General features: G+C 36.1%; 1 protein-coding gene across 1 annotated transcript; it reads right to left on the reverse strand.

The window, feature by feature from the left end:
• Positions 1–8,059: 8,059 nt before the first annotated feature.
• On the reverse strand, positions 8,060–12,892 carry LOC121736280 (cell surface antigen I/II-like). The gene is made up of 5 exons (XM_042127373.1): positions 12,828–12,892; positions 12,656–12,702; positions 11,031–11,527; positions 9,332–9,535; positions 8,060–8,323 (listed from the first exon to the last, which is right to left on the reverse strand). Exons 2-5 carry the CDS (start codon positions 12,690–12,692, stop codon positions 8,144–8,146), a joined length of 918 nt encoding a protein of 305 aa, XP_041983307.1. The 5' UTR covers positions 12,693–12,702; positions 12,828–12,892; the 3' UTR covers positions 8,060–8,143.
• Between the last annotated feature and the right edge of the window lie 755 nt (positions 12,893–13,647).

Genomic DNA, 13,647 nt, shown 5'->3' on the forward strand with positions numbered 1-13,647 from the left:
TGACAGATTTTTTTTTTTTTTTTTTCTTCTATTTTGGCAACTTGACACAAAGGATGCGTATTGTGCCACAGACAGGGTAAAAAGGTAAGGAACGGCGGAAGGAATAAAAGGAAACGGAATTTGGAAGAAAGTTAATTAAAACAGTGTGGTAAATAGTTAAATTCTACAATAAACTAAATGACATATAACTTATTCTAAATATTAATATTATTTAATGATAAGTAATTAGATATACAATTATATACATATTTATCATTGGAAGCAAGTAGTATATTTACAGAAGTAGGAAATGGAATAGGGATTAAAGACAGTTTATTATACAGTTGGGAATGATCATGGAGGGAACACGATAGGATAATGTGGTTTAAGTCACCTACTTCTCCACAGTCACATAAATCATCATCTTTAACGCCAATTCTCCTAAGATGCGTTGGAATGCACATATGACCCAGTCTCATCCGAATAATTGATGTTGTTATATTTTTAGAGAGGAATATTTTAGAAAACCAGGGCTTAGTAGGGATCTCTGGTTGAATTTTACGATACTGTATAGCTTTTGTTTGACTACTCAAGGCCCACGACTTATTCCAAGATTTCAATAGGGAACTCCGTGCCAGAGCAGCCAAATCATGCGCATAATTATTAAAAGGGAACAAATCACCACTGAAAACAGCCTCTTTTGCCAATTTGTCGGCAATTTCATTGCCAACAATTCCGCAATGGCTAGGTATCCATATAAATGTTATTGAAAAGCCTTGAAGTTTACATTGATATAGAAGGTTTCTAACTTGGACAATAATTGGATAACAATTTTTTGATTTAAAAGGAAATTTAATCAGGGATTGTAGAGAGCTTAAAGAATCTGTAAATATTAGAGTCTCTTTAAGTCTGCCAAGTAAAATATACTCAAGAGCCTTAAAAAGGCCGTAACACTCTCCTGTAAAAACAGATGTTTCAGGCGGAAACTTTACTTTTTGTACAATATTATATTGTAAATGGTAGACACCAACTCCAACACAACTATCTGTAGTATCCTTAGATGCATCTGTATACATGTGGTGGTAACCCTGCCAATTGTTATTCGTGATGTACTTAAATATATTGTTAGCAAAATATGTATCTGTTTTTTGAATGCCAATGTCAAGTCTAATATCTGGCACAAGCGTTAGAGCTTCATATACTGAATCAAATAATGGAAAAGTTTGAGAACGAAAAGTGGGGGCGTCAATTACTAAGAATTTACGATAACTATTAAGAAGTAAGGGATGAGATTTATGATGCCAGTATTTATTATTACTATGACACAGTTGAAATAAAGTTCTAAGTTTTGGAATTAAGGGATGATTTTTAAATTGATAACAACGAACAAAATATTTATCCGCCAGATATTGTCGACGGAGTTGAAGAGGAGGTTCGCAACATTCCAACTGAAGTGCGTTTATTGGAGATGATCTCATAGCTCCGCAGATTATACGCAAGGCTTTCGCTTGTATTTTGTCCATTTTTTGTAGACCAGTTACGCTACACGGCTCCAAAAGAAAAGTGCCATAATCTAGGACACTCCTAATTATTGCATTATAAATTAATTTCATAGTAAATGGATGTGATCCCCACCAGACACCAGATAAACACCTTAACATATTTAGAAGCCGCTCACATTTGGAACAGATGTAATCGATGTGTGCGTTGCCATTTAATTTTCCATCTAAATATAGCCCTAAAAATTTGACTTTGTCTTTAACGGGAATTGGCACTCCATCATAAATAATAGTAATAGGAGGAGGCATACGCATACGGGTAAATAAGACGACGGAACTTTTATTGATGGACAAGTCTAAGCCATGCTTGTCCATCCAAGATTTTAACTGTTTCAAAGCGCTAATAAGATCTCTACATGCAATATTTATCGAACTATTGATTACATAAATAGCCTTGTCATCTGCATATTGAAGTAATTTTATGATACTTAAATCTAGACAATTTTCTAAGTCGGATGTGTATATATCGTAAAGTAGTGGACTTAAGACTGACCCCTGAGGAATGCCTTTTCGAACAGTTCTAGTTTCCAAAGAGTTATTTAAAATTATTATTCTTTCTATTAAAATATTAATAATGAAATTTACTAAACTTAAAGGCAAACCAAATTGAATTAGCTTTTCCTTTAGGATACTTATAATAATATTATCATATGCAGAATTTATATCCAAAAAAGATGCAACAACAGATTTATTTTCTGTGAATGCTGTGCGTATATCTGTGGTTAATATGGCAATATTATCTATGGTACCTCTACCTTTGCGGAATCCAAACTGTGTATTCGAAAGGAGGTTATGTTTTTCTACAAACCATTCTAGTCTGTTTTTCGCTAAATGTTCCGCAATCTTTAATAAAACAGAGGATAGAACAATGGGTCGATATGATGTAGCCAAAGATGGGGGTTTGTTGGGTTTTGGTACTGGAATAACTTTTTGTTTTCTCCATGAAGTGGGTAAATTACCAGTTATTAAAATTTGGTTTACTAACTTGAGGTAGTATTGTAAAATTTCCTCATCAGCATGTTGAAAGAAAGAATATGGAATGCCATCTAAACCGGGAGAAGAATCTTTTAAGTTTTGTACTACCCCTTTTAACTCTTCTATTGTAAAAAGCGAATTTAGGTCTTCAAAATTTACATTTTGTAAAGGAGGAGGAGGTTCAATAGAAATAGTGGGAGGAGCTAAATTATCTAGAAACTCAGAAGCTAAAGAGTCAGATATAGGATGAGATGGGGTAGTGAATGCAGATCTATACCGTCTTATGTTTTTCCATACTATAGTAGGATGAATACCTGGATTCAATGATAAGCAAAAATTTCTCCAACTAAGTAACTTCTTTTTCCTGAATAATTTCTTAGTATCCTTAACGCAATCAAGATATAGCTGATAGTTGGCTATGTTTGGATTTGTATTATATTGTTTTTCAATCTCTTTCCTATTCTTAATGGCAACTGTGCATTCTTGATCCCACCAAGGTGGAGATGGTGTATGATGACGTGAAGTATTTTTTTTTGGAAATGATTCATCAGCAGCTTTTATAAATGCTGCAGTCAAAGCCTCAGCACATAGTGACTCATTTTCTGATGATATTTCAGGAAGAAAAGATAACTGATTCCTGAGTGAAGTTTGAAATTTATCCCAGTTAGAATTATTGTTAATATGATACTTTATTGATTCAGACTGATTCGATTTACTTTTATCTTTACCTGGAAATGATAGAATTATAGGAAAGTGATCACTTCCATGACTTGACTGTAACACATTCCAATGAAAAACAGATGATAGATTTGGTGAACATATTGACAAATCTGGTGCACTACAACCTTCATGAGGAGCAGTGCGCCGAGTAGGTTGGCCGGAATTGAGAATACACAGTTTATTATAATCTATTAAATCTAAAACTTCGTAACCCCATTGATTGTCTTTGTGACTCCCCCATGACTGATGCTGTGCATTGAAGTCTCCTAGAATTACTACTGGTTGTGGTAATTGGCTAATAATACTTTTTATTTCAGAGAAGATGTAATATGAAGGATGAGGTATATACAGTGAAACAAAACATATGTTATTTACAGATGCAGCAATGATTGAAAAATCAGAGTGATGTGATGGAAGAGGAATGTGATGAAATGATTGATGGTGTTTGATGAGCATGGCTGTACCACCATACCCATCTGATCTGTCTTCCCTGAGACAAGTGTAGCCAGAAATCCTGAAAAGTGATTCCGGCTTGAGCCATGTCTCTTGTAAGGAAAGAACAATAGGTTTGTATTTATTAATTAAAAAAATAATTTCGTGTTTTTTACTAACCACACTGCGGCAATTCCACTGGACTACGTTGTCCATTGTTGGAAGTGGTATTAATTTGTGATTCAGTGGTGAATATGGCAGCGTTGGACGGTGATAAAGATGATAATGATGTAATCAGTTTGTTTAATGCTAAAATTGTTTCTTGTATCGAATCCATGTTAATACCGGGAGCTGGATATGCAGATCCATTATCTCCTAATGGAGGATTATAATCTTTTATTAAGCTATTATGTGTTTGTCTGTCATACCCATTTTGTTGTTTCTGTGGCAATTTTGGTTGTTTGAAAACAGTTTTTTTATATGACCGTTGCATTAAATTCAAATTCTGTTTATTATTATTGTTGTTGAAAAATGATTTTTGTGTATTTACAGGTGATGATGATGAAGAAGTAGATGATATTAACACGTCAGAATATAATTTTGAAATGGGAGGATGTAACTTAGAAGCTTCTGAGTAGGATAGACAATTGTGAGCCATTGACTCCTTAATTGATTTTTGGCGTTGGAATTCTGGGCATTTTTTATCAGTTGCAATGTGCGAACCGTGGCAAATACAACAGTAAATAGACTCCTCTTCAACTGAGCAACTATCACCAGCATGCCCTTGGCCACACCTAAAGCATCTAGGTGTTGACCGACATTGGTTTTTGACATGTCCGTATCTACAGCAATTGAAGCACTGTATTGTAGGGAATATATATAAGTCTACAGGAAGTGCATTATAGCACATGAAGACTCTCTTTGGTAGCGTCTGTCCATCAAATGTTATTACCACAGATTCGGTGTTATTAAATTGAGCGGTTCCATTCACTATTGTTTTTTTCTTTAACCTCCTAATTTTTAGTATTTCACCACATCCAATTGGTAAAGTAATATTATTTATAACATCATCATCGGACCAATCAGCAGGTATGCCTCTAACTAATCCTATTCTACTCACCTGAAATGATGGAATAAAAGATTTAAATTGTTCTGAATTGAATTGAGGGTTACTTATAAAACTATTGGCTTCATTATATGAAGAAAAGGCTACAGATAATCGGTTTCTGGCTATTTTCTTAATACTACCATCTACAATATTTTTAATGTTATTTGTTTTCAAGTAATGGCCAAACACTATAGGGTGAAAGTTTATGTTTTCATTAGGTGACTTTGGTACCTTTTGTATATGGACAATATACGGAGAGGAGTCTGTATCTTTATACAGCATCCTACCGACCCGTGAATCTAAGCCCTGGGATTTTTGAGTTGTATTCACATTTGGTTGAGTTTCAAGGATAATGTCTTGTTTAGGAATATTGTGGTTTTCGGTATCGCTAAGACACATGCAATTGATATCAGGCTTGGCCTTTTTCGGGTCTTTTTTTATTTTTTTCTGGCACTTTTTGCAACGCTTCCTAGGAATCGCTGGACGTTTTCTGGTATTTACAGAGCATGAGGTGTCGGTGTCCATGCTCGAATCGTTCGATATAGTAACATAATGACCAACGGGGGGACCAGGTCCCCCCGGGTCGGGCTCCTCCATAATATTCTTATGAACTACGATATATAAATGAAAACTTACCAAATAAAATTAATATATACAAAAACTAAGAAAATTAAAACTAAAACTACACTATTTAATTAACTAATTATAGACATAAAAAAAATATTAAAATTTTCCGAAAAAATACCGCGTCCGCCCTTTGCGAGTTCCCGCGCTTTTTTCAAAGTGACAGATGTCTTACGTCACAACACAGTCATGCTTTCTTCTTCTTCTTCTTCGTATTTACTTTACTTCGTCGATGATGAAAATTAAAAATATATTAATATATACTATACTGGGTTCTTTTAGGACTTGTTTTAAATAAAACCAATTTTTCGAATTAAATTTATTCGAATCACTTAAAATTAGTTAACTATATCGTATAATGTTTATACTAATGGCATAATTTAGTGGTGCCGTAGGCGGTTCATTCCTCGCAGTCTTCCTCTTCATCTTCGGCCTCTTCGTCAGCCGGCTCTGAAAAGTAAGAAAAATCCATGTTAATAACTTAATGTTAAACCCAAATTAAACCATCAATCCCCAAGCAGCCGCGGCACCCGGCCGTCGCATAAGGCTGTTTACACACACGCCGCAGCGGCAGCGGCACCGTCACCGCCGCTGCAATACTTATACGTCTTGTATTTCTATGGGCCCTTACGGCGCCGCAGCGACAGCGGCACGGTATCGCCACCGCCGCGGCGGCGCCGTGTGTAAGGGCAAATAGAAATACAAGGATGAGTAATGCCACCTCGGTGGTGCCGCTGCCGCTGCGGGCTGCGGGCTGCGGCGCGTGTGTAAACAACCTAACAATTGAAAATCTATTGTCTGCCATTCTCACGATCGAGGTATTAAAGTTATTAATTAAAAGGGTAACCATGCATTTTACAAAAGATACCGTACATTGGAGTCTGACATTGGCACCAATGTAGACCAAGAGCCAATGGCTGCCAGACTCATGTTATAAAGTTTTTTTTATTAGTTTAATTTTTTATATCTTACCTTTATTAGAAATTCTTACTATTTCCATACTTATTTTTGTGAAGGCAAATAGGAATGTGGACAAGTGTATTTTTAACCCCCGACAAAAAAGAGGGGTGTTATAAGTTTGACGTGTCTGTCTGTCTGTTTGTCTGTGTGTGTATCTGTCCGTGGCATCGTAGCATCCAAACGGGTGGACCGATTTTGATCTAGTTTTTTTTGTTTGAAAGCTGACATGATCGAGAGTGTTCTTAGCTATAATTCATCATCATCAGCCTCCTCAGTGCTAGAAAATCAGGGTTTATCTGGTTCATGAAAGGCCGTTAGCAACTTGTAGCACATACCACCGCCAAGTCACTGATAGTGATTACCTATCTCGATTCAGATCGCTGTGAATTGATCCTTAAACTTGTTATGTGAAATCAAACAAAAACGAAACATAAGCGGTCCCCCGCCACACCTTGACAACAATTATGGACTAAAATATTACTTTACACAAGTTAGGAATTATTTGAACTTAAAGGCAGTAAATTATTATTTCAATACTTTTTAAAGTTGTTTTGGTGGGGGTATTTTTTAATTTCTTAATTTAATCTATTACATGACATAGCCGAAGATACGATTTCGTTATTTTTCACAAAACTATATTAATTAGGTGTTAATTTCGTTATTAATTAACTTACTACTTTATTACCTTTTATTTACAATCCCTACTTGAAATGCCAATTCAATGAGTGTTCATTTTCAGGATTTTTCGTGAGAGTATATTTCTCGAAGGAAGGGAATTGTTCGACTTCCGCTTCTGAGTCCAGTAGTTCTACTTCTGTCTCATTTGGCGATTCGTTATGGTTATCAGGAGTGATCTCGGTTGGTGAGTATTGTACAGGTTCAAAGTTAGCATTATTCGCCTTCGAATGCGAGGCTAGATCGAATTCTAAAATTCTTTGTTTCTCTGGCTGAGGCTGAACTCTATTTGTCGGATGGCCTGAGGAAATTGGTTTATAGATGGCCGGGTGAATGGGACCGGATTCTGAAAGAAGGGAAAAAGAGGGCCGTGAATAGGAGCTCATTAGGAAAAAGTTACGACAAAGAGAATTATAGAGAAACAGTATTTCTTTCTTTCAAACGCTTTCGTACGCCTGAGTCAAAAGTAATGATATTATCAAACGTTTCTTCAACTTAATATTAAATTAGATCGTTCATTTCTCTGTCTGTCTTTTCAAATATGTAGTTCATCTTGCGGTCATTGGGTAAAATACTAACTTTAGGTGAATTAGTAGATAGTACAATTTAGTTAGTCCGGTTAGTCAATTAGTTAGTAGTAACAGTCAGGTTAGAAATAAGTGTGATGTCAAAAGCAGTCAAGAAGTCAGTAAACTGAAGTCAGAAAAGTCGTAGTCAAAGAAAAGTAACATTAAAATGACATAATGTAACAAAACATTTATTTAAATTCATCCTGTTCCGTTGTTTAGGACATCGCACTTGTGTTAGTAATGTTACTTATTTTCATTTTTGCTATACAAAAATACAAAAATGTCAAATAAATTATTACTTAAATATAAAAAATAATTATGTAAAAATATATCACAAATATTAAAATAGCCATTAAAAACAATAACAAAATATTTACATTAACGGCTTGGCAAAAGAGAATAGGTAGAACTGTTCAGGTTGCGTCTTAACTCTTACACTTTACATACCTATTCGCATCTACCAATTAAACCTGGAATTTTCATTATCAATATCAACAATTTTTTTTATAAAAATCCCAGGACATCTACTCTAGAGCTAAGATCTAATTTTGGAAGTCCGAATGGTAATACTCCTGGCTGTTCTGTTCTGAGGGTGATGTTTTGTACTCCTCGTAGCTACTACCTTCGTGAGAAGTGTCTTTGTGCTGACCCTGCGCGAGACCCGCTGCAGCCGCTTTCGCCGCGGCCTCTGCAGCATTCGCCTGAGCCTGTTGAGCTGCCGCCTATAAAAAAAAAAGTTTGTTACTTTTTCATATCATACTCGAATCTGCACTTTGCCAGACTCAGCGTTGTCTCCTATACTATAAGCAATAGTAATGATTCAAATTTAATGAGCAAATAAGAGAAATTAATATATTTTTGACGTAACTTTATTTTAATTTTTAACAGCCAAAAAAATATATGGCACTCAATATAGAATTGATATTTTGATGTGTTCTATAACGACTATGTAGCCGGCCTGGTCCTGTACGAACAAAAAAATATAATTAAAAAATAATAATATTATAGTACAAGAGGCAAACGTGATTAAAATGTTTCTGTATCGACGCTCATAACCAGCGTTGCCAGATTTTTTTTGTGCCAAGTCGGGAGTCGGGACTTTGGAACTTTTTTTGTGAAAATGCGGGTTTCCCCAGTCAAAAGCGGGACAAAGTAAAAAAGGTATTTGGCATGCAGGTAGATGTTATGACGTAGGCATCCGCTAAGAAAGGATTTTGATAAATTCCACCCCAAAGGGTTCAAATAGGGGATGAAAATTTGTATATAATAATACGTCTTCTTAACGCGAGCGAAGCCGCGGGCAAAAGCTCGTTAGGTATATATAACTCAAGATGACTGACTGACTGACTAACATAGTGATCTATCAACGCACAGCCCAAACGACTGGACGGATCGGGCTGAAATTTGTCATGCAGGTATATGTTATGACGTAGGCATCCGCTAAGAAAGGGTTTTCATCAATTCTACCCTCAAGGGGCTAAAATAGGGGATGAAAGTTTGTAAGAAACTTTGTTAATTTTAAACCAATCCGCGATCTGAGACTTTGTATGCATAATGTTTCTATGACGTAGGCTTCCTCTAAGAAAGGATTTTAATAAACTCCAAACCTAAGGAGATGAAAGATTGTATATAATAATACTTCTTAACGCGAGCGAAACCGCGGGCAAAAGCCAGTTTACCTATAAATCAGCATCTACTCTAACTTATTTTATAGACAACATAACACATACCTGAGCCTTCCTAGCTGCCGACTGCGTCGCCTGGAAGTCGATCCTGACACCCTTGAGTTGCTCCTGGAGCGTCTGGAGCCGCTGTCTAGCAGCTCCCACCATGGCGGTCTGAGCACCCAGCTCTCCAGCAGCCTGGGACGCCGCTTCGTTAGCGTTCTCTGATGTCGCTTGAGCCGCGTTTAGAGCTGCTTGGATTACGTTCACCTAGAAGGAAGGAGTTGTATGAAGTATGGATGGTTTACAGCTACAATTTGGATTATTTACATTCCTAGTTAAATGCAGTTAAATTAAATGTGTGGCAGTACACACAATTCGCCTAACATTCCTGCATCGCGCTATCGAAGTTTTCTGAGCGCGTCGGTATATATATACGACAGCTGAAATGTATCACGTGGGCTTCTGCCTGACCGGGCATACCACCTCGCTCGGTCGGAAGATCTTCCTTTGTGGCCACCACGCATATTATCCCACATTGGTGACTCTCGACAGAACACGCCTCCTTCATCATCATCACTCCCCGCCCCTCCGCATCGCGCAAATGGATAGAGAAGATATAATTACTGAATGAAACTGGAGTAATTTAAAAAATTCTAACAGCTACAGCTGGTTCGGTCACCCTCAAAATTAATAATGCTTTCGAAAACCAAAAGCATATAATATACGTAATAAGTAGAGTGAAACCGAAGTAAGTTAGACCTAATCAATTGATATTGTGATCTGTGATCGAGAAAAATGAACAAAACAATGTCATATTCGGCAGTCGAGCGTAACATTACGAAAGGAAACTGACCTCAATTAGGAAACTTATCAGATGCATTATATCTGTACAGACCGACGACAAAAAAAGGGTGCAGTTTCTTAAGTTGCACTTTGATAAGAATGAATTGGATTTGAAAAATTAATTAATCTGATAATAACAAGGTTTACAATACTGAAAATTAATTTACGAATCAATATTAGTTTACTGTTAATTTCATGTTTAAAATGTACGAGAAGATTTTGTTATATAATAGACCCTGACATGACCCTGAAATTACCCAGGTTAGAGGCCAGGGGGGGGGCAAATTACGCAGATTCTGGGCCAGGGGGGGGGGGGGGCAAATCAGATTTTTTTATAAGCTAGGTGTTTATAAATAATAAAAAATTAATAATTTTTAGTTGTAAAAATATTGTACTTATTGCAAACAAATAGCAAAAATTGGTTTTATTATTTTTATTTTTATAGATGAAAGTACTAGATAATATACTTAGTAGGGACGTCAACATGATCCAGGGGGGGGCAGCTGCCCCCCCCCCCTCGGTACGCCCATGGACCCTGAGTTAGGCAACCAGACTAAATTGAGTTCTCTTTCGGCAACACTAGGCACGTTTTTTTAGTCTGGACTTTATTTGTACAGAGCCAAACCACGCACCGATAAGCCAATTTTGCACCGTTTCGCTACGTTTCAACACCCAGCAATCGTCTAATGTCGCAAATTGTTCTCGACATCGTCTTGCTCATTGGCATTTCATTAACTTCATTTTTTACTTTTATTTTATTATAGTCATCAGACCGAGATCTATTAGGTCAACATGTCCAGAAAAATCGGCTAGCTCCAAGGATTTTGAATACATTTTTATGCTTAGTCAAAGATAAAAAAGCAAAACAGTGGTCTCGCTTGATTATTTGTTGGAAATTCTATCACATGCAAACTCATACCTGATGCATAGCCTGCTGTGCAGCTTGCGCCGCGGACTGGGCAGCTCTCTTTGCCTGTTGCAGCTGCATCTCTTCTCCCTGCAGCGCCACCTTCGCGTCTCTGACCTGCTGCTCCAACCCTGATAGGATCACCTGTTTCCCAGCCAGCGCCGCTTGCGCTGTCGCACTAGACTGCGCGGCCGATTGAGCTAGAGTGTTTTTGGCGACATACGCAGCTTGGTACGCTGCAGCCTGTTGGTTGCCGAGCGCTGTTTTCGCTTGATTAGCGGAGCCGACCGCTATGGTTCTCAAGCCGCTGCCTCTGCTGAAACCCTTTTTACTGTCACCGGCAGTCGCGGCTTTGACGTCCTGGATATACGCATCGTAATGGCTCGCCTCGCCTTCTGGCTCCTGGATTTGGCCGGATTGTGCGGAGTTGTCGTATTCGTAGTCGTACTCTGCTCTTTGGGGTGTGGTTTCGCGACTTACTGGGGCTGAAGCTGCTATTGATATGCATCCTGCACAGACATTAATTTAATATTATACGTCACAACTTATCAAAACTTTTTTCCATAAAAATCAGCTAAACAATATGAGCAGCACAAGTAAACATTCTATTTTCAAATCAACAGCTGTTGATAACGATAAAAAGTGTATAATAAAATCGGAAGTTGGAAGTCACGCACGCCGGGGGATTCTTACTTCCTGATCATTCTGGAATTAGTTAAATAACATTGTTTTGGTCCATTGATCTTAATGATTTGTACTGTTCGGAACACACGCAATGCAAATTTGAAAGGTAAATAAATGTATAATTAGAGTGCCTGAGTGTTACATGAATGCAAAAGATATTTATGTAATAAATCATTACCTATATACTAAATTAAGTTCGATAGAAACGATAGAGCGTAGGATGGAGCCTAATAAAAGTTATTAATACAAAAGAGAAAAAAATATAGTCAGCATCTTTTTAACCAACTTCCCAAAAGGAGGAGGTTATTAAGTTAATTTTCAGCACTGACATAAAATATAATTATATTACAATAGAAAGCTAAATTCTGAAAACACGTGATATGTGGATTGTGGTCAGTGTTAGCTTACACAGAGAAAGTTTGTTACATTAAGATGTTACTGGCTCTTATACTATATCTAAGCAACCCGTAAGGGCTCTCAGATTTTTAAAATTTTTATTATGAGTTTGAATATATTTTTGCCTCAGACATTTGTGAAGCAATGCGAATTCGCAGTTATTTATGGAAATAGGCGCCTTAAAATGTAATTAAATAAACAAAATGTAATTTGTTACAAAAATACTTTGCAATTTAGGAATTTAAGAAAATTATAATCTATACTTTGTTCCAATATTATTTTTGTACCTAACTGTATCTTTCAAATTTTCAAATGTGTTAATCTAGGTTTTTTTTAAGTATAAGATCCAAGAGACTGATAACATAAGTTTTTTTTTTGTAAGATGACATAGTATTTTTATGCCCTAAAATAAAATTACAGTGTGAGATCACAGTTATAATTTCGTATAATTAATGGAAAAAAACTTTACCATTAATGGAAAAATTTATTTATTATTAATTAAGAGAATTTATAATTACCAAATCGTGAATTTTGAATTAAAATAAACAGTTACTTACCAGCACAGAACAAAACGAAACAGAATTTCTCCATCATCCCAATCGAACTGAAACACATTAATTAACACTCAATTAAATCACTTCACATCGAAAATTTCAGATAAATCACAAAAATCTAGTACAATCAAAACCAAAAATGCTGCGCCAAAATTAAAAATTCAATATTTCTAACCTCCTAGTACTTTAACAGTGTTAGGGATGGGGTCAGTTCGCCCCTAGCGCAGCTTGTGTAGCAATGTGCGGACAAACCTCGACACTAAGTATTTATAGTAATGCGCTGGCCGCTGCACTATCGCCTATAGCTGGCAAGTTAGATAATTCTATAGAGCTGTTGTTGCATTTTTCACGAATTTCAAACAAAAGACATTGAAAAGAGCATTCGTTTTCATATTATGTAAGGTTTAATTTATTTTCAGACCTGCCAAGCCTAATACAATTGTAGTTAAATATTTATACTGTTATATTCGTCTCAATTGATTATTATCAAACAATAAATAATATTACACTAAAACATTGTCGTAATCCCATAATATTTTAGACACCCTGAGACAAAATTATCAATGTTCATGTCTAAAATTTACCTAATGGAATTAATTTTAGACATTAAATAATCTTATATTTTAACAAAGAAAATGATGGTATACCTTAATGATCTATTTTATTTTTAATTAAATGTAGATAAAAAGTAATAAAATTTTGAAGATGCAGCTGGAGATATCAACTCTATACAATATCTATTATATAGTAACGTTGAGAGATTAAAATTTAAAATCACAGAAGAAAATACAGTATCCAACTACTAAGTACAAAGGCCACAATCATCAGACACATACTTGGGTTATTTAAAAATAACCATAGGTCTCTATTTAACCCCTTAATTATCTCCTATCTATGTCTTCCCATAGTCCCCTAAGGTAATAATAACAAGCTACCACACGCAAAAAGGTAAGTATTTAATTATACAAGCATGTAAAATTCAGCATTGTCAACTA

This window comes from Aricia agestis, chromosome 18 (assembly GCF_905147365.1).
Source record: "Aricia agestis chromosome 18, ilAriAges1.1, whole genome shotgun sequence".
NCBI classification, from domain to species: domain Eukaryota; kingdom Metazoa; phylum Arthropoda; class Insecta; order Lepidoptera; family Lycaenidae; genus Aricia; species Aricia agestis.

What these genes read in the sequence shown, in the direction of transcription:
- LOC121736280 (XM_042127373.1), bottom strand. Translation starts at nt 12,692, where the DNA reads ATGATGGAGAAATTCTGTTTCGTTTTGTTCTGTGCTG. An exon ending in CACAGCAGGCTATGCATCAG is followed by an intron (nt 9,536 to 11,030) that starts GTATGAGTTTGC and finishes CCTTCCTTCTAG; the next exon opens with GTGAACGTAATCCAAGCAGC. An exon ending in CGGCAGCTAGGAAGGCTCAG is followed by an intron (nt 8,324 to 9,331) that starts GTATGTGTTATG and finishes TTTTTTTTATAG; the next exon opens with GCGGCAGCTCAACAGGCTCA.